The 20,642-nt window shown below is 44.5% G+C and overlaps 1 protein-coding gene across 15 annotated transcripts in view; it reads right to left on the bottom strand.

Moving 5' to 3' along the window:
• Positions 1-20,642, bottom strand: part of RUFY3 (RUN and FYVE domain containing 3) — a 61,073-nt gene that overhangs the window by 30,673 nt on the left and 9,758 nt on the right. The window contains exons 1-3 of one of the 15 annotated variants that reach the window (XM_054823510.1): positions 13,869-14,525; positions 13,603-13,790; positions 799-852 (exon numbers count right to left, since the gene is read on the bottom strand). The exons of 6 other annotated variants lie outside the window; for them this stretch is intronic. In XM_054823510.1, coding sequence (XP_054679485.1) covers positions 799-852; positions 13,603-13,780 — 232 coding nt within the window. In that variant the 5' untranslated portion in view covers positions 13,781-13,790; positions 13,869-14,525. Of the gene's footprint in view, positions 1-798; positions 853-4,669; positions 4,760-5,308; positions 5,329-13,602; positions 14,526-20,642 lie in introns of those variants that run through there. 8 more of the 15 variants (XM_054823509.1, XM_054823508.1, XM_054823521.1 and 5 more) reach the window with 8 other exon arrangements.

Raw genomic sequence — 20,642 nt, 5'->3', positions numbered from 1 at the left:
GAGACCAATGCTGAATAAAAAGCGCTGGCAAGAAAAGAGATCCACCGTGGGATCTGCAATCCGCACCCCTCCGGAAACACTCAGTGCGCTAAATTCTCATTTTGTACTTCGCAAGTCTTAATCAAAATTTGCAATACAAGTTTTAGAGTCACTTTTGCAAAGTCTGGAGTTGATAAATACTTCATAAAGTCTGAAGCTTCGGGGTGAATTTTGAAATACTTTTTAAAATTTAGCTTTCGTATATTGCTGCAATCTTTTAAGTTGTGTTTATATCAGGCTCAGGAAAATAATTGCCTCAGAAAGTGTTCAATATAAATAAAGTAGCCCCTTGTTGATTTACTTTTTCTGCCTCCACTTGAAGTTAAAATACCCCAAAATTTCCAAAACATTTTTTAAGCAACATTGTATGCACATATTTTCAGAGAGATCAGTAAGAATTTAGCAACCAAAATCGATCCCATGGAACCCAAGGAGGGGCCCATAAAATTCAAAAGAAAAGCCTTCACAATATCCATTTTAAATGTAAATTAATACAATTGCAAGAGCAATACATGCACTGGTGTGATCAAAGACATTTTCTTTAACACGCTAACAGGAGAAACCAAACATCCACACCGAACGCAACTAGGGCAGCACGTTCTGGCCGCGAACCTCCTTCATCCAGACCAGCACGTTCAGAAAGCCACGGCTATCGGCACGGCAAAGGAAAACTCTACTGTGCACTCAGGCTCAAAATAAGAAGTCAAAAGCCAATCATTAGCGGAAATAATAGCTGAAAGATGTTGGCGTGGCACGCACCTTCAGTATCATCACGCAATTGCTCCACCACATCTGTCAAATCCTCCCAAGAGTCTTTGCAAACAGCAAAAAAAAGGAAAAGAAAGAAAATGTCATGCAAGCCGTGATCTAAAGGAAAGATTCAAAATCAAGGTATAAGAAAAGGATAACTGAAAGGGAGATTTGCACAATACAAGACAATTCATATTGGGAAAAGATTTGCAAGTCAAAAGGGTTTAGTGGTCTGCACAATGCAATACAGCAAAGCGTTTGTTTCTTGAGAGTCAAATTAAGGTAGGCTTCAGTAAAGCTTCAGAAGCTTTGTTTCTTTCTGCATTAAGACAAGCAACGTTTTAGCAAAGCACATCCTAAAAAGAAAAGCAAGAAAAGCATTATTTTGTTTGTAAGATCAAAGCACTAAACTTTTGATATTTATGCACAGTCAGCATTTGTTTCCATTTCCTCCTACCCAGCCCCCAGAAGAACCCCCCAACAGGGAGATGCACCACACATGAGAACAAGCACGTTTCAGGAAAAGGACGTACTGAGGACGCTTTGAATAAGGGTAAACAGAGCTTTAACTCCGTTACGACCGTCGCTCCAAATGAAAAATCTTGCCAAGGTGATCCAACCGAGCCCGGCCGCGGGTCACAGGTTTTACGTCGTCATTCTGGTGATGATTCACTAAGGCCTGGATGAGGAAAACGCCTCAAGCTCCTTGCCGGGCGCCTGCAGATGGCAGACAGGCGTGGGGAGGAGGTCAGTATCCTGGGAGAGGAGCGGGCAGGACAAGGGAAACTTGTTTCAGCTCGCCCGCTAATTCCCCAGGTTCAAATCCAGAAAACAAAGCCGGACGAAGCCGCGGAGGGTCTGAACCCCGTGGGATTTTCAGCTCCCTACTTATGTGCCCCACCGTCCCCAGCGCTAATTCGCAATCGGTCCAACGTGCGAAGCACAAGAAAGGCTCTGTTCCCCCGTACCGGCCAGCTGTGCCAAAGTCCTGAGCAAAGTACACACACTACCGGGACCTCCTCCCTCCCACGGAAAAGCTATCACCAGCCTCCTCCCGCCGTAGGAGCCAGCGCTGGCGAGCAAACAGCGTAGTCACAGTCACTGCTTTTAAAGGGGGGGGGGAAAAGGGTAAATATCGGTACAACTAACAATTCAACCGGTCCTCGAAAGCTTCTTATGTTGCAATACCACTGACCAACAGTCTTCTCATCCTTTCCAACCATTCTATTCACGTAGCTGATTTTTAGCCATTAGTTTTCTTCATAAACCAGACGGTCACATCTTCCCCCACAGCTAAGCGTTACTGCAATACTGCCAACAGCACAAACCCCCCGACCCTTGGGTCAACCCAGGCTGAAGTGATCGACCGCCTTCGACTCAGCAGGGACTTCTCTCCTTGTCGGGCTGAAGAGGGACACAATCAGGTCCACGTTCTTCTGCTTGCCAGGAGCAACACGGAGTTTTGCTTGAGAAATCCCTTCCATTGCAAAAACAAAGCCCTGGTGATGCTCCCCCCCGCTACGCCTACGGCTTTTGGTCTTTTCTTCCAGGGTCACTTTCACCCCTTCCCCTTTATTTTTTTAAGGGATTAAAATGCAAATGTTAGTGTGATTGAGAAATTCAGTATTTGCAGAAAATTCCCTTTGTGTCTAACACCACTACATAAACAAGCTAATAGCGAGCGCGTTTTCTAGGTCTATTTCTAGCATTTCTGAAAACACATGAGAACCTCGCTGCACATGCAATGGTTTATTTACTAGCAGCTTCCATCACACGCAAAGATCAGAACCAGATTCCGATCACCTGGAATCCCTACCTGCATGCCGAGACTGCAGCCAGACATCGTCACTGAACGGGCCGTCACCTAATACGGGGGGTTCAGGGTTTCTCCTTCATCTCAAGCGGTAACAGAACTTCTCATAACCAAAACGAGACTTACAATTAGCTTGGCAAGAGGGACAGGAAGAAGTTGCCAGGCTTCGCTTAGCCTTCCACGTCATCTTTCTCCCTTCGATTGTGCCGCCTGAGCCTCCTCCCCGCACACACCAGGCAGCCTCCGGCTGTTTCAGCTCCGTACCCCTCTAAGCCTCTGTCTTTGCTCAGCTCCATATCCGAAACCCACCCAAGACCTCCAACCTACGACGACAGCTGTCAGCAACAGGCGGTGAGGCTTATGCACAGTAGTACAGGTTTTGCTTCCTCATCTCTTCCTTTTTTCATTTTTATTTTTTTCAATCAACATAGGAAATCCCTTCGCTGTGTCAGGTCAGCACAGCCCGGGCAGTCCAGCACCCCACCTCGCCTAACGTCTGGGCTACGTTTCACAGAGAGCTGCAAGAAACCTCACATGGCTCTACCTGGACAATTGCTACCCAATTCATGGTAAAGCATTAAGGTGCGTATATGTATTTTCTTCTTTTTTTTTTTTAACCCTTAGCAAGTGATTCACGTAAAGCTTACAGACCAACATCCAGTGGAGTCACAAATATTTTCTTCTACTATGTCTATGGGGGCAATAATCCTATGCTCTCTCTAGCGAGAAATGCTTGCAAGAATTGCATGAATTTATGTTGGCACAAAGGCGCCATGGGATTTGTACAAATTTAGAGGCAAAAGCACAGGTTTAATTAGCGCTTTCCTTCATATTTTCATTCATTTCTTCATGCATCTAACTGCTGTTTGCATGTATTTCATTTCTTCTTTTACATTGCACAGTTTCCCCCACTTGTCTGGAATTTCCATCAAACAACAGGGGAAAAAAACCCTTAGGACAGAGACACACAAAAAATAAAATTAAGAAACATTACAGAAATCTGCAACTTGATAGTTTCCATGTTCCTTATCATGGTACCTCTAAGACAAACTCAATACTTTTGATTATTATGGAAAAAAATATTAAAGCCTTTAACTGGTGTGTACCAAGTTTAGCAAACAGGATGACCAAGGCTTTTAAGTCTTCATAAAACAATTACCTCATTCCAACTAGATCCCCAGGAAGATTAGTATTATAGAATTGGATAGCCCCCCCGGAACAAATGCACAAGCAAGTTCTTCACAAAGGAACGGGAGTACTTATTACCACTACAATGGTCGTCATGAAAATCCCATCCGATAATTTAACACTGCAGTTTGTCAACGTTACTCTCTTCCCTGCGTCGCTGACGCAGCGGGGGTCTTCTCAACAAGTCTGACTACAAGCGAAGGTCCGGCAGCCGCCGGGGACTCAGTTTGGGCTGATTTACCCAGTTTAGCTCCGGAGGAAGAAACCCTGACAGCCTGAGCCAAGTGACTTCAGCTGCCGTTCACACACTCTCACTACCAACCACAGAGTCTTTCAAATCCCACGTCAAATAAGGTTTACCAAGGCATTTTATCCTTTCCTCACAACTAAAAACCCAAACCAAAACCATCCTCATGAGCAGGGATAGTAACATATAAGAAGCAGGAGCTTCTCTGTGTTCTGACTTTGTTCCCACTAATAAGAAAGCTTAAAAGGAGGTGATGATTAATGAATAGTGAATGATTACATACAGTAAGAAAACAAACAAACACTTTCTCTCCTAACTTTATCTTCCTGAATTTGCTCATCTCTTCATTTTTGGTTCAGTATTTCTCACAGATACACGCAATACTAACAGTTACACTGACATTTGGAACAACTCGTGCAGGAATAAAGGATATTGCCAGCGGTTACACTTTCCCATGCAAATAAAAGCTTTTAAAAACAAACCCTGGGAGAACGTACCAGCATAAAAATTATTTCATGCTGCTATTAAACAGAAGGAGTGCTTCTTTTTTTTTTTCTTTAAGATTGAAGTTATTAGCTTAACACAGAGTTGGGAGTAGAAACCTTAATGAATATTCCTCGCTACCACCGTACCTGTCCGAGTCCCATCCAGCTGTGTGCTGCAGTACAATGCTCCTACGCCTCCTGGCAGCCCCCAACACGGCTGTGAAAAAGCTCCAAGTCCAAAGGCAAGAGTGCTAAGCAGTGAGTTGCCACACAACTACACAGTGCTGAGAAAAACCAGGCTACATGCAAAAGCTGAGTACGTGAAGGGGAAGTCAAGATTGCGGCTTCTCACACCGTGGGCAGGCCGGGGATAAACCCAGCATCCGATTCATGCTGTGGGGTTTTTGACCAGGTGTCTCGTGAGCAGACACCAGCAGAAGTTCCCAAATACACAGCAGAAGCATCCCGGGGATATTTTAAATAAACCTAAACAAGCATCGAACGTGTGCCCTTTAATACACACTGAGAAGTTCCCATAGCCCAGAGCTGCACAAACCCCCACATATTCCCTTCAAATCCCCGACAGAGAATGTATTCATTCAGAAATAACGTGCAAAGCACATACATCTATGTACGTGTGTGTGTGTTATACCGGGACACCACCTACAAGCAGACTCCCACGATGTGCAGTAAGCCTAGCAGTACAACTGCAAGTTCCCCAGCACACACAGCTTCCCAGGCCATCAGTTTTCTGCCCACCTCCTCTCTACTTTTATTAGTAAATACCTTGCGAGTGCAACGAGGAGGATGGAACGCCCCAAACTTCTTATTCAGCCACGGCATTTTATCACGCGTAAAGACAGACGCTCAGAACACAGCAATGAATCCATACATCCTTTTTATAGTTTCCAAGCACAATGAGAATCAAGTTCCTCCAAAGACAGACTAAATAGGTCAGGATCTTTTTGGGGGGGGGGGGGTTAAGGACAGAATTCCTAACAAATGCATAAGGAGAAGCTTAAAAGTCAGTAAAATAACAAAAAAACCCCACACCAACCCAGCACCGATTTTGGGAAGTGAAAACGGAGCCGGACACACAAAGCATGGCTTTGTGACAATGGTGCCGTGTCGGCTATGCTGCTCTGAAAGGCTTGGCACAAATCTCCTCCTTACTTACAGCAAACATGAACTCTGTTGAAGAATTCTAAACAAACAAAACCGCAACAAGACCAGGGTCCCCACGTTCTGTTTACTGATTAGGACAGGGGTTATTCATTAAGCTTGCCCACAACAGCAGCACAGATAAATACTGAACACAGCAGCAGCTGAACGCCAATACCAGGAACGACAACTGGACTGCCTTCAGTGTTCAATCTCCGCTCCTGCCTGGGGATTCACCACGATGGAAAAAAGTTCTGAGGAAAGGAGAAAAAACAACTGACACGTTTAAAAGAAGACCTACAAAAGTGCTGACGAGTTAGCGAGGACTGAACAACTAACACAGGAATCGGGATGATGATCAAGAGAACCGAATCCAAGCAAGCAGCAAACAAAAATGCCCAGCACCAAGGGTGACTTTCCCCCGATTGCTCTTTTTTACTCAACATCGTTCTTTAAGCCGAGCCCTAATATTCAAAGCACGCCAGGAACTCTTTCTTTTTCCTCCAGAAAGGAAAGACAAGACCACTCCACCACGCCTGAGCCAGAGCGCCAGGAGTTAGGGCAGCACTTCTCGCACCCTCTCAAAGGCACTTTAACATTTAACTAGAAGTGAAATTCTACGGCGACCACCAGCGTCACCATAACAGAGAGTTGCCCTGTCGTTATGCCACATTATGCCTAAAAAGTCCGCGTTCTAGAGAGGGATGCTAATGGCACAAATGCTGACACGTGTGCTCTTTAGAAGGTTAATTATAGGACTATTTCTCTGATTTGAACTTTCGCTCTGCTGCACTAACCGCTTGCTGTTCTTTTTTGGGCCAAAGCATCTCACAACATAGGGGAAAGTCGGAAGAGCTTACTGAGAAATAATGAACGTACGTGGCAATTACACTCATGTCGTCTTGTTTGTTTGTTTTTCTTTTCATTAAGGCTAGCACACTCTCCTTCATTGTATGGACACATATTACTTTTATCGTGAAACGGAAACCTATAATCACATTATTATACTTAAAATATATTATCTCATATTTGTTGCCTTAGGAATGATATATAAATACATTTAATAAGTAATAATTTAAGTGGTCAAGAAAAAAAATTAAGTAGATGCTGTTAATATCATTGAAGGTATGTAATGAAATTTTTCAGATTACATTTGCAAATCAACTGGATCGTGAAGCGCTGACAAAGAAAAGGAACCAGCAAAGACAGTTTCAGCATCACGCTCAACCACTTTGCAATCCAAAAATCAAGGACGCAACCAGAAGCCTAGAATGCCAGGAACAATCTGTTCAGGACTTACAAAGTAGCTCAAGAAAAAACATTTTTAAACCCACTACATAAGAATCCCATCTCTAAGGTTGTATGTATAGAAAGAGCCATGCATAAAGAGGGAAAAAATAAGTCCATCACTTTTACACTGCAAATTCTATCTAGGACAGCTGTTTTCAAAACAGGAAGGTCGGACGGAGTAGCGGATACTAAAAAAGCTTAACACGCATCCTCCCGTGCGAGTACTGCTGCACCGACACGTGCCCGCCTGCCAGTCCCAGCTACGCTTCCAGAGCGGGAGAACAAAAAGGAGAACACGGAGCTCAGCTTCGGTACTGCTGCTGCCTCCGGGCAGCCTACAGCTGGACTTGGCTGACACTGCTGACCTTGCCGCTATCGGCTCCCTGCGGATAACAGCTCATTTTATCTATTGCCTCTGACCACACCACGCACGTCCACGCTGCTATCCCACACCTTCCTCCTTTGTTCGCTCGGTTAATGCATTCTTATCCAGCATCCAAATGCCCAGGACAGCTTTACCTTGCATTACAGCGCTAACAGCTTGGGCTTTCATTCTAACTTGGGACAAACAATTGCAGTATTTCTAGTGATTTTAGAGATTTTTTTAGGTTTGGTTGTTTTTTTTTTTCCCCCCAAAGGCTGCTGTCATCACTCTTGTTTTAACACGTGCTACTCCTCACTTGGCAGCATCAGGGTCACAGGCTGACACGACCATTTTTCCTACACCATGGACATTTTGACATAAATTAAGGCTTGGACTGTGCCAAAAACAAAAAAAAAATATAGCAGTCACACATCTGCAACAAACTGGGAGGAGATGAAAAGGAAGGAAAAAAAACAGTACAGAGGACTTGGGAATTCCAAGCCCACTCTCCATCACATATATGGGACAACTAAATAGCAAACGTATATCACATAGTCAACACTGTAAGCCTACCCTAAGTCTTATTCCTGTCTCCTCATGACAACCATCAGGCATTTCTGCATGTTCCAACTGTGTGGAGTTACATGGAACGCTTCTCCAGAACCGGCCTCTATCCAGAGGGAAATACAGGAGTAGCTGCTACGGGAAATTTCTCATTTTATTTTGGCACTTAATAGTTTGCACACACACACACACAAAAAAAACCCCAAAACCAAACCAAAAACCCCACAACCCCAAAACCCTACTTTAGCCCCCCGAATCTTTCACTTCCCATCTCGGTTGACACCCAGGAGGTTTCTCTGCAACACTTTTGATTCTGTACCTCCAAGGGAAATAAACCTGCCCCACATTTCCCAGACCTGACTGAACAAGCTTAGGAGAGCAAAGAAAACAACTCTCAATCATGATTTCTTGATTACAGGACTGAAAATATTTACCAAAGTTTAAAATTTAAAACATAAACCAAAATTAGAGTAGCCCTGATGCGGGTCTCCCCCTCGCCTTACAGGGCACTCGCTCGCTCTCTTTTTCTCCCTGTTGCTTCAAATGAACTGGAGGGCTGGCACATTGTACTAATTGTCCTGAGGAGCTTTTTAAAACTTAATCTTTGCTCCCCTTCCGTTCAGGGTCAAGTGTCCATCTTCTCCCAGTCATCTCCCTTTCTCCATGGCTTGTGATTCGGCATAAATACAGGGAGCAGGACGTCTCCTCTGTCCCTGGGGCGATGACCATCTTTATCAGGTTACTTTTCAGTACATGCCGTCTGGATTACACGACCTAACTGCTATTCAAAATATTTAGAACCATTAACAGACTGTAATTCATTTATCTTGCATATTATTGCCTTCACATTTGTTCTATTAAATCTCATCTCTAGCTCCTTCAAACTTGTGACCCGTTTAGGGGTTTCTGCCGCCATGCGTGTTTTAAGAGGTACTTCTCTAACAAGAGAGTAAGCACACGGGGTTTCTGTCGACACACCAAAAGTCCCTGCTACCCTCCGTACAGAGTTTACAGTAGATTTGTTCTGTAATGGCAGAGGCACAACCATGGAGCAATTGCACCGCTCAGTAACAGGTACCAGGGTTTCGTGCCAGGTACGCTTCGGTCTCCGCAGATCTTTATGCCAGGACCGCAGTTCCCCCATCAGCACAGCCCGGTACGGCGGATGAGCCCTCGTGTCACACGGTTTCCTCGCAACCCAACGGCTCTCAAATTCCCCCACCAAAAATAAGGAGATTCTCGCCCCCCCCCCCCCCCCCTTGCAAATTTAAGTGCCAAGGAGGCTGCCAATTTGCAAAACAAAAGTATAACTATTAAGGACCTCCTGCTTCCTTAAACCATTTTCAAGCGTGCAAAGAAATGTGGAAAAATACTTGAACAGAAAATGGAGAGAAAAGGTAGAATCTGAAGAACCATCCAATAAACAGTGCAAGAGATTAATGGGCAAGAGGTTTTTGAGGGTAGAGAAGAGCATTTGCTTTTTCTGAAGAGCTGTACAGGTTCTACTCAAGGCGTTTTACACAAACATGTGTCTGAAAGTAAAACTTTTTAAATTACTGGTCAAAAAAGAAAAAAAAAATCTGACCTTAACTACCAAAAGAAAATTTCATCTTTGCATGTTATAAACATACCACTCCAATTCCCCATTTCAGTGCAAACAGAACAGGATTTAAAAAGGGGGGAGGATACTATAATTCTTGACAGTTGCAAGCAAATTCAGATCCTGCAGTTATCACATGCATTCCTTCTGTTCTCAACTACAAGCTGATCCCATGAGGATTAAAATCTCCATTGCTCTAACGTGAAGCTCCTCATAAAGATGACTGATTATCCCAAGTAGACATTTAACATCCAGTAAAACCGTGCCAGGCCATTTTGCATTTCATAACTTCTCCCCAAAGTTGAGACCGGTATTCCACCCCGTCTACACGTGCACTCTGGAACGTTGAGCAGAAACACAATCCAGACGTTTTTCACACCTCAGTCCCTAAAGATGCCTCGAGGATCATTATACATATGGCAAACAAGATCTTAAGAGCCACTAGTGCCACATTTCATTCTGTGATGCCTGCGTAGCACAGTAAAGTTCTGATTACCTAATTAAGAACCACTGTTTAATAAAAAAAAAAATTTTCCAAGCCAAGCAGATTGACAGTATATAGCAAAATCCGCTTATTTTCATACACAGAATTGTTCCAAACAGTTGAAAAAGAAAGTTTATTGCTTTTATTGTTAAATTGAGCATCCATTTACACGCTGTATTGAATACATACAGTCGCAAGAAACTCAGTAACTATACTAATACAGCTACTCTTCTGCTACACGCTACTCTTGAATCGAATTCAAGTTTTGCTCAGAGTTACACTCAGAAACTCCACCTCTGTGGCACGAACCAAATTCCTCCAAATCGACACCGTTTCCTCTCAGATCAGAATCTGTTTCCCAACGTGCACTGCCTTGGGCTTAAGAAGTAGCAGAACTGGGCCTGGGTTTACTAGAAAACATCACCGCCGCAGGAGGATGCCTGTTGTTTTTAAATGTCAGTAAGACGGCGATGACCACTATGCCCTTAGATTACAAGATTACGAGCTGCCCGCCCCTGTCCCTCCAGCTCCTATCACAAAATTAACAAACTACTTCCCTCGCAAAGAAAAAACCCCAACGTACTGCAGCTTCTTGTTTAGCACAATTCCATTTTCTCAAATATTTTACTTTTTTTGCCCTACCTTTGGTATAGCTACAAGAAAAAAAAAAAAGCATCTTTAAAAACAGCAAAGCAGAAAGTCACTTCATAGCCAATTGTATGAAGAGAAGCTTGAAGGTGCAAGGCCTGTGAGACAACTCAGTTGGCAAAGCTGGGAACCCACAAGAGGAGAAGCTCCCGTACAATTTAACAACTCATCACAGGGCGTTACACCAGAGCAGCCCAGCAGAAGCGTAGAGCCGTCAAAATTCTCAAGACTAAAATCTTATTTTCCCATCGCATTTTAAACCTTCCCCGTTCCGCGTGCTGTTCTGTTCTTGGCCCTTTGTCTTCTCTTCTCCCTTCCTCGCTGCCCAGAACCGCCGTCTTCCTCTCCTCGCTCTGACACCATGGGCTGGCTGGCAGGTCCGGGGTGCAGGGGTGGGTGCAGGGGTGGGTGCGGACACTACGATGCAAGGCTAGGAGCACGGTTCCCATTCATCCTAAGCATGACGGGTGCATGAAGAGGAGGAGGAGGAAGGCAGGATGGCTGCTTGTGGGCTGGGGGCATCGCAGATCACAGAGTGAAGAAAAGCCAGAGGCAAAAACCTCTCGGGAAGCAGCAGGAGCTGAGGGACAGCAACTGGAGGCTTCAAATCCTTATTTCAACAAGCTGCTGGATCTGCTACCGCAATGTGTTATTGTATATATCTTGATTTGTAAGGAAAAAAATGCAAACTCTTGTTATGCCTTTGGCAGAACTCCAGAGCCTTTTTTTTTTTTTCCTTCTTCTTCATAATCCCTACCTTTCTCCATCAGTTTTATGGAGATACCACAAGACACATCAGCCTCGACTCCTAGGTCTCCTGCTTTCCCCCCAGACAAGCACTTGGTATCCGCAAGCCCCGTCGCCCTGTCCCCTCAACCCATGCGTACACAGAGGACGCAGCAGCAGCGCTGATGCAGTAGCACCAGTTCCAACACGAGGGATAAAGCTGTGTCAGCTCTTCTATTATGAATGCTTCCTCCTGACCTTCTATCTCTGTTAAAAATATGACTTGGGTGCAAAGCTCCCACCCCAAAACAACCAGTCTTTCTGCCTCCCAACAAGGAACCTGAATTTATGAATGTATAAATGCCTCCATAAAGGTTATGATTATGATACAGTTCTCTTGTTTAATTCAGTTTTGACAGACAAATTAAATAATACGGCAATGAAACCAGAAAACACCATTTTCTAAACCCTTTTGGTACTTGCAAGAGAGTGACTGTAATTACAGCTTTAAAAACAATTATTTTTCTAGTTTTGGGGAAGGGTTAGTCTAGTATTAGCGTCTGAATTGTTTACAGAGGCAGGCAAGAGCGCAAGCTGTACACTGTAAGGACACGTATTCAGCACATTTGAGAAAGGCAACCCAGAAAAGCTCTGTCACAGACACTGGATTCATCCAAGCCTACCTTCCCCAGGAGTTTGCTCAGAGCAAGAAGGCGAACAGAAAGGGAAGAAACACATGTAAAAACAAGGATCTAAAGAACTGACTCACAGCGTGACTGAAAGGTTTTCCAGGCTGTACTCTCAGAAGAGCCCTAGCTTGCTTAGGTGGTCATTTACTAACTAAGAGTAGTTACTATTTATGAAAGCAATGGAGAGAACACATAAAAATCAATCCACCTACACTAGAATGTACTGTTAAAAAAACCCAAAGCACTCAAGTCGAAAACCACAGGAGTAAGACCGAGCAAGTTCTGAATAAGCCTGTGCCGCATACAGGAACGTGGGAATTGGCAGACGGCTGGATTTCTGCACCCTTGGCTCACCCTGTACTCACCGCTCTGGTTCTGCTTTCCTGAGCCTGTGCAGCACCTCTCCGAAACCCCGGGACATGCTTCAGAGGGAGCGTTAGTCTCTGCTTTTGAAACCTCCGTCTAGTATCTCACTGTGTGACTAAGTCTTTGGCAAGCAAATCCAAACCCGAGGGCTGCACCGCTGAAAGCAGCTGTCAAATGGAAATTAAATTATCACCTGGAAATTAATTTTAAAGCTCAAATCCCCACCACAACTTAAGTTGCCTCATCCAGCAAAACAACAATATAGTAAGGCATTCCTGACTTGACAAGCCAGCATCAAACGGGCTTGACTACTTGGTGGAGTCACGCTTGGGTAGTTACCGGCAAAGGGCCAGGCGCAAAAAGACGGAGCCCCCTCGCCGTAAGACCAAAAGGTGCTCGACACCCAGCAAGGGGCACCCTGGCCACATCGGTGACGACGGCAGCGCTGGTACTGTGCAAAATTCCTGCAGAAATTCATCCTATCTCCTTCCTCCCCACTTTTTTTTTTTTTATTGGTAAAGAACATCCTCTCGTGTTTTTAGCATTCGCAAAGCTTCCAATCCTCATCTGACGTGACCCGGCGTTAAACCGTTTTCACCATCGAACCAGATCACAAATCCTTTGTCGAGAAGCAAGACACGTCACACCTCCGCTTTTCAGGCTTCCAAGCCATTATAAACAACAGCACGCTCAAGAGAAGTGAGCTGGAAGACTTGCGATAGTATTATCTCCTGACAATAGGCACAGCTGCGTAATCGCTTGGGGCTTTCCGAAAACTACCCGCTGACCGTACGCAGACACACGTCTCTGTTTTGCCAGTATGCTCCATTTCTAAAAGCTGACAACCGACTACCAGAGCCGTAAGCCCTGTTTTGAGAGTAAAATCACGATTAAATGTATTGCTGAGCACGCATCGCGGTTATCTTCCTTCCCGAGACCCACAAATCCAATCTTTCCAGATGCATCTTCAAAAATAACAACCATTAAGCACAAAGCTGTCAGAGTGGGGGGATTACAAAAGACGCAAAAAATTCTAAGGGCAATCTGAAGCACCAGTTTGGCTTTCTAACGTGCCAAACGGTGTCCAGGTTCTCCAGGCACGACGAGAGCATCTCGTCCCAGAGACACCCCCTCCCAACTCGTGCAGCGGCTGTAACAATGCGACGGCTGCAGGGAACCGGACCGTACCTTCGTGGGTAGGCTCTGGGTCGGGCGTCAGCGAGATGTCGTCCAGCTCGCGCAAGCAGAGCCATTCTCCATCCATCGACACTCGGAATTTGCAAAGATAGATGGTCTCCATGGCAGCCTGAGTGATCTTGTCTGTGGTGGGGGTTGGCATGTCGCTTTGAGGCGTCAGAGCAGACATGATGACTCAGCTGGTACAGCAACAACAGGGGGGGGCAAAAATAAGAACTAAAAAAGAAAAGCTTTCTGAAGAAGAAAATAAGAAATACCTTGCTATTAAAGGATAGATATGCTCAGGATCGCAAAGACTGCTCTGGCCTTTTCATATAGAAAGCAAGGTAAAAACGCTGCTCCTTCACGCTCGTCTCTTCCTCCCTCCTTTCCACCAACTGTCGTCGTCGTCTTCAGCTATGCTACAGACTATTGATCCTAAGCGACCACGGAAAACCCGGCTTCTGCATCAAAGACAGGAGATAAGGGGGAAAAAAAAAGACAGAAAGAAAAATATAAAAAGAAATAAAAAAAGCAGAAGGAGGAAAAAGAATGGCTTCCTCTGGTGATTACCCGAGCAAAAACAAAGGCAGACTGTAGAGACAGATATCCAGGTTTGGTGAAATCAAACTGCTGGTCCCTTTCTTCCCAGAGCAGGCAGAGAGCGAGTGCCGATAGGATTGGTTGTGCGCAGTAAGCAGGGTGTTGACCAAAATGGCTGACTAATGAACTGAACTGAAAATTCAGGCTCATGTGATCAGCTGCTCTGAGCGTCGGGCAAGCAATTCCCAGGATGCTTCCGAGACGCTGCTGATGCAGGGACGGCAATTAGGCTCTCATCATCCACAGCACCTTCTCATCAGGCTACGCCAGTCGGTTTGTGAGCGAGCATAGCGCACCGCGCGGGTTTCTCATCCGTCGCCCCCATACTACAAAGGAGCGCAGGCTAGCAGCGCCAGGAATACAAAGACACATTTGTATTCCTTTCACGTGCCTGGATGTCACTACAGGAATTAAATAAGTACCTTTGTTTTCACTGTAGGTGCGCAAGTTGCGGTTTACGTTTCATTCGCTGTGCAACCTTCCCAAAGGGTACCTTTGAGCTAAGAATTCCCACATACAAAAAAAAAAAAATTAAACCTTAGGATGGATTTATCCTCTCAGGGAAACAACCAAGAAAAAAAGATCTGGCTCTAAGCACTTTGGCCATCAAGAATTAAGCTCTTTTCGGGGGGCACATGCACATGGAAGGACGACGAGGGAGAACACCACAAACACGTAGCTACGCGACTCAACCTTACACTTGAAAAACCTCATCTGAAAACTGGTACTGCTCAGGTGAGGCTGATGAAGCAGCATCGGCAGGCAGAGAAAAAGGCTTTCGATATCTCACGAAAAAGATGACAGCACTGCATTGCCCTGTGCCTTCCCGGCCGTCCCGATCTCCCCCGTGTCCCCAACCCTCGCAGCCCCACCTCCAGGGGACGAGAGGTCCAGGTCCACAGACACCCTTCCTGTTCCCGAGGGCACGGGACACGGCATCACCACTCACTTCAACTACAATACAACAACAAATTAGCGTCTCTTGCTTTACTCCTGCGTGGCTCCAACATGTTTGTGGAGAGCAGATGGGGAGCATCCATCCGAAATGGACGCCTAGTACCCCCCCATGTCAATTCGGAGGAGGCTGACTGTTCACCAAAAAAATGTACTGAGAAGAACACGTCAACGATTGGGACCTTAACTTTTCTCCGTACTTTTTCTTCCCTATAGAAGAACTCAAAAGGACGTGTGTCTATTGCTTAGGGACGTGAAACACAAAAACCAATCGCTCGAGACAGAATTCAGCATGCCAATGCCCATAGCTTTTTGGGGGAAAAAGCACCCGTTACGTAAAAACCTCATAAAACTAGAAAAAGGGTTAGGGGCTGTTATTTCTAACAGGCAAGAGGAAGCAGTTGCTTTCAGTGAAAACTTCCTGCTTGGTGGATAACATTTTGACTCAGCAACTCTTTCCCCCAATAGGCTACACCAAACAAAGAGCCATGCAGCGTATTAGCACAGTGACGCAAAGGAGAATTATTTCACAAACGACAACAGTTACTATTGTTCCTTCTCCCTGAGAAAGAATGGGGTTTATAAACCGTGCTGACAGCATTTTAACTCATGATATTTAGACTTCCTTTCATCAATGACAACCTCTGGTATTAGCTTTCACATTGCACCACTATTTCAGAAGCAGTGAAAGTCGCCATATACAAACAGCTACAGGAGAACAGCTGCTCCCTCAAGGGTCTAAACAAACAGCAAATAATCAAAACAAACCCTTTAAAATCAACAAAGTACCCTAAGCTATTATCCAACATATCTAATTACCAGACAGTTTAATTTTTTGGTTTTGAAACGGTTAGAAAGACAAACAGCGTTAGGTGTAACCCCGCAGCTCCCATTTCACAACACGCGTCTGCAAGTGAATTCAGCCCTGGCAAGTGACCCGCATACCAGGATCACCGTGGAGGTTTGCTGAAAAATTAAGGAACTGCTCCACTTCAACTGGTTTGCTTTTATGCCGTTTGCTGCTTCTTAACACGCCGAAATAAAAGAAGCCAGTCTGCCCCTTCCAGCTCGGTTGCACTTTCAGGCTCCTTTACACAATGTTCCTGCTGCAAGTACTCCATAGGGATATTTGAAATATTTGAAAAATATTTTTCAGCTTCAATTAATTTCGGTTTATTAGTATGTTTTGCCCAAAATAAACCCTTAGACACAGTATACCACCCAACACATTTTGAACAAATGCCACCTTAAAACAAACTGAGCTACTTCACCTCTGTAAAACCATACCTTTTACTCCTCAAAGGAACAAAAATGATATGAAGTATGCATACGCTTAGAAACGCCAACGAGTTGTATTTGATTTTTTTTTAAAGACAACAATGACAAGTTCAGAACTTATTTTTCAAGCCGATTTGTTTTATTCTTGCAGAGTTTTGATACGGGTATTTGAAGACCTAAGAACTCTTCAACCGTCCAGAGGAGACAGTAGTCTCCAGGTTCCAGTACATGGCTGAATTTACACCTACAGTACAAAAATAGAGAACTTGCTTTCCCAACACAGCTTTCAGGGTAAGCTAAGGCAAGCAGCAAAACCATCACAAAAGCGGCTAACACCCACATGTCAGCTACACTACTATGGTAAAATAAAAACCCTACTCCGAAAACAAAAAACCCAAAACACAACCGGAAAAGCCCAAACAGGAACTATCCTATGACTTACTGACATTGTACCACCTGGAAAACCCAAGACAAATCTTCCCCTACCCCCATTCTATGCCTCAAAGTTGGAAAGCAACATAGCGTCTTACAAAGAAACAAAAGAAAGGTATCAAATACTTATATTTTCACAAAGCCTTGGATAAAACTACCATGCAACTCCAGGTCAACTGATAAAGCTCCACTGGGGTTCAATGAGTCAACGGACAAAAGAAAACCAAGCGTAGGTGTAAATGAAGAGGAGGTTATTAATGAAGAACCACTTTGTCAATCTCAAACGAGTCAGACAGCCCTGACCGGTCTTACAAAACCCTCGTTATTAGCTACTCTTTGGCAGAAGCGGTAGAGGCTTTGGCTAGATGACAAAACAAGGCAGTTGTCTGCAAAAATGTCTGCAAAGATAAGAGAATTAGCAATTGACTGTGTTGGAAGTTTAACCATCTGAAAGCAAAGCGCTCCATCAGCCACTAGTATTTGAAAGCGCAGCTGTACTCGAAAGTATTTTTAGTTTCAAAAGCTGAATAAATTAGAATAATCTAAGCAACAAAACCCAAACAAATTCCCAAAGAACCATTTGGACACATACGATGCCTTCGGGTGCAGTTTTACTTCCAGTGCCGGCAAGCCAGGCCTGCGAGCAAGCCGAGCTTCAATCATTAGGTGAAAACCTTCCCCGATGACTGTGCAGAGATCGCAAAGCAGCCATACAGCAAAATGGCAAAGTTGGCAGATGAGATCATTGCTTCAGCTGACTGCGTTGCTTCTGGTTATTTAAAATCGCAGGAGACCACAGAGCCATACCAAAGCCACCACTACTATACGAACGGGAACCACTGCCGAAGGTAACAGCGTGGATGCGCTGCCGAGCTCCAAAACAGCTGCTCGGAGTCTCTGGGGAGACTACAACGCCAGAGGTAACTCCATACCAACAGGATAGAAATTATGAAGAAACATAAGCCTTTATATCACAGTCCAAGACAAGCATGAATCACGAGCAGGTTCTTGCAAGTTCTTCTAAAGCCTGTAACCTGTGTGTGGCTGCTCGATCAGATTAGGCAGCCTGACAGTCAGGTCCAGTAAGGCAGCTCCCATGTTTCTAAGTGAAACAATTCTGATGTTCCTATTTTCTGCTCATGCTCTTGCCCGACATGTGAAACCCTCTTACTAGCAAACCCATGCTCATGGTTTTTGCTCTCACGCCCTCTCTTTCACTTTGCTTTCAACTCCACGTCAACGTGTTGTCCAACTACTCCTCTCTGTAGCCGTACCAGTTGCGATGACAAGAGAAACGCCGTAAGGGCTATGCCAGCTTCTAAAGCCAACGGAGCTGCTATTCCAGAGAGCACACAGCCACACGCATCCAACAGCCTCTCTCCGGGCAATTTCTTACGTGTAATGTGATCTAAAAAGATAGAACTAGTAACAAAGCACCTGCATTGCAAAGTCTGACTCTTCTGCCAGCATGGATACATACATTACCTCAAACAACAGGGGCACTTTGAACCCTGCACGCTAAAAACATGAGTGAGCAAAACAAAGTTTAACCACCCGAAAACCAGTGAATAAGTGACAAACTGTTTTTTGCTTACCTACTGTGAAATACAGAGATATTATTTAAGGATTCAAGGAACTCCCACCATTGACAGTACAATTAAAAAAAGGGAAGGAACAGTCTACTGGAAGTATCACGATATCTGGTAGGTTTTCAGTGGAAGCAAGGAATGGTTTGGGGGGGTTTCTTGTTTGTTTTGGTTTTAGGTTTGTTTTTTTTTTGAAGACCGCATAATCAAGTTGCTTTTACTGTATTTAAAAAGTATTCCAAGGTTTTATTGCAGCTCAGCACATTTAAATAAATCTTCTTGTTCCTTCTGTCTGTCTGGAACCATCTATATCAGAAAAGCAGGTGCTCCTGGCGTGAAAAGCTTTTTGCAGTCTCCTTCCCTTAGCAGCTCTCGCCTTCATCTGATGTTTGGAATCATCTCACCTCTCTTACCCCGTAAATAAGAAAACTTGGATAAGATGGAGAAAGATTAGTTGGAGGGGAAAAAAAATATATGTCTGAGAGAAAATCCGTAGAGAAAATGAAGTTCTAATAGAGACACATTCTTATGATTTCATTCTTTGTGACCAGATATTCTTCATTTACACTCGCCACTGGGCTTCAGGTCACCAGCGCTACGGGGCTGGTAACAGAAGCATCACACCTCCACCTGGGCGCGAATAACCCTTGGGTTGACTTCTACTGCTGGAACCAAGAGCTGCATGCAGAATCCCATCAAGTCACCGCTCTCCAGGACAACCCTAACGCAGAGCTACAAAGGCGGTAATTAGATCTCAAGCAGCAAACGTAGTTTTCCAGATTTTCAAATACAAAATTAAACCGCCGTACAGTACCCTTCAGTCCTGTGGCAAGACCTCGAGAGAAAGAGAACGGTTTAATCATTGTGTCCTAACAGGGGTGAAAAAAAAACCCAACAAAACAACAACTTCAAATAAACCTCCAAAATATTCTGAAATATTGACTTTTTTGTATAGTGGTCGCTATAACACATAAGTGTCAGTACAGAGTAATTATTTTCGTTACTACTCATGGAAATGACCGCCTTCGACCACTGAAGGGAGGAACTCGTGATGCAGCAGGAAACACCCTTCACCTAAATCACTGTTTTCAGTTTACAGCTATTTAGAGAGAGATTAATGTTGACAGAGTATATCACTTTATTTTTTTTTAATACACACACAAGATGCAAAAATAGCCTTCTTGACACTCCTCAGTTTCTCTTAACTCTAAAAATAACTCCAGCGCTGAGGAATCAAGGGAAGCAGACATGAACAATCACTTCAGGTGCTATTGCAGAACAAGGAAAAGCAGATCAAGAACAGCGGACGCCACGAAGAGCCTGTGAAACAGGGCTCCAGGGGCCACCGACGGCTCTTCCAGTAACACCAACCCAGACACGTCTACCTTGATAACCCGGGCCACGATTAACGCCGCCACACCTCAGTGCTGCACAGAGTAACTGCCGTTTAGAGGAGATGCAAGAAGCGATGACACCCGCAAGGCCACATACTCTACAGGGATTCAACACACAACATCCTTGCTGCGCCAGAGTGAAGTTCTACCCGCTGCTTTAACGGCAATCCAAAGCAGCCAGGGAACAAGCAAAACTTTGCAGCAGAATCCATGGCTCCTGCTGCTCGGCGATGAACAAACGAAAACCTTTTTTTCAGATGTGAAAACTGGGGGAAAAAACAAACAAACCAGGGATGATGACAAAATTGATTTACAGAGTTTGCCCCAGGAGAAACAGAGTCCGAGACACCGTGCAAATAGATTCCTGTTCCCTTCAGACGCTGCTATCAGTGCATCGGGCGCTCAGTTACCGAGCGGGCTTTGACACACAATATTGCACAGGCAGCTATTATCTTCAAGGCAAAAAAGAACAAGGGAACTTTAATATACATTTTATAAGGCTTTTTCACAAAGCTTACATGAATAGCCACTGCAGAGTACGCCTAACACAAGGCATAAAGCATTGCTCGACCAACGAGTTTTTACACTAACTCCTTGTGAACGAACCCGCTCTTCTCAATGCCTCAGTTTCACCGCAGCTACACAGAAGCCTTCTTACAAAGGTATTACAAGAATTAACATTTAAACAGCCTGAACAGTAAAAACATGATGGCCAAGATTAAATGTTTTTCTTAAAGGCTTCTTTTCTATCAGAAATAGCTCAGTCCCTTGTGTGGCATCACAGGACTACAGTGGGTACAGATTT

This window comes from Grus americana, chromosome 4 (assembly GCF_028858705.1).
Source record: "Grus americana isolate bGruAme1 chromosome 4, bGruAme1.mat, whole genome shotgun sequence".
Lineage (NCBI taxonomy): Eukaryota > Metazoa > Chordata > Aves > Gruiformes > Gruidae > Grus > Grus americana.
The sequence above is the reverse complement of the archived record's forward strand: the minus strand, read 5'-3'. Positions and strand labels throughout refer to the sequence as shown.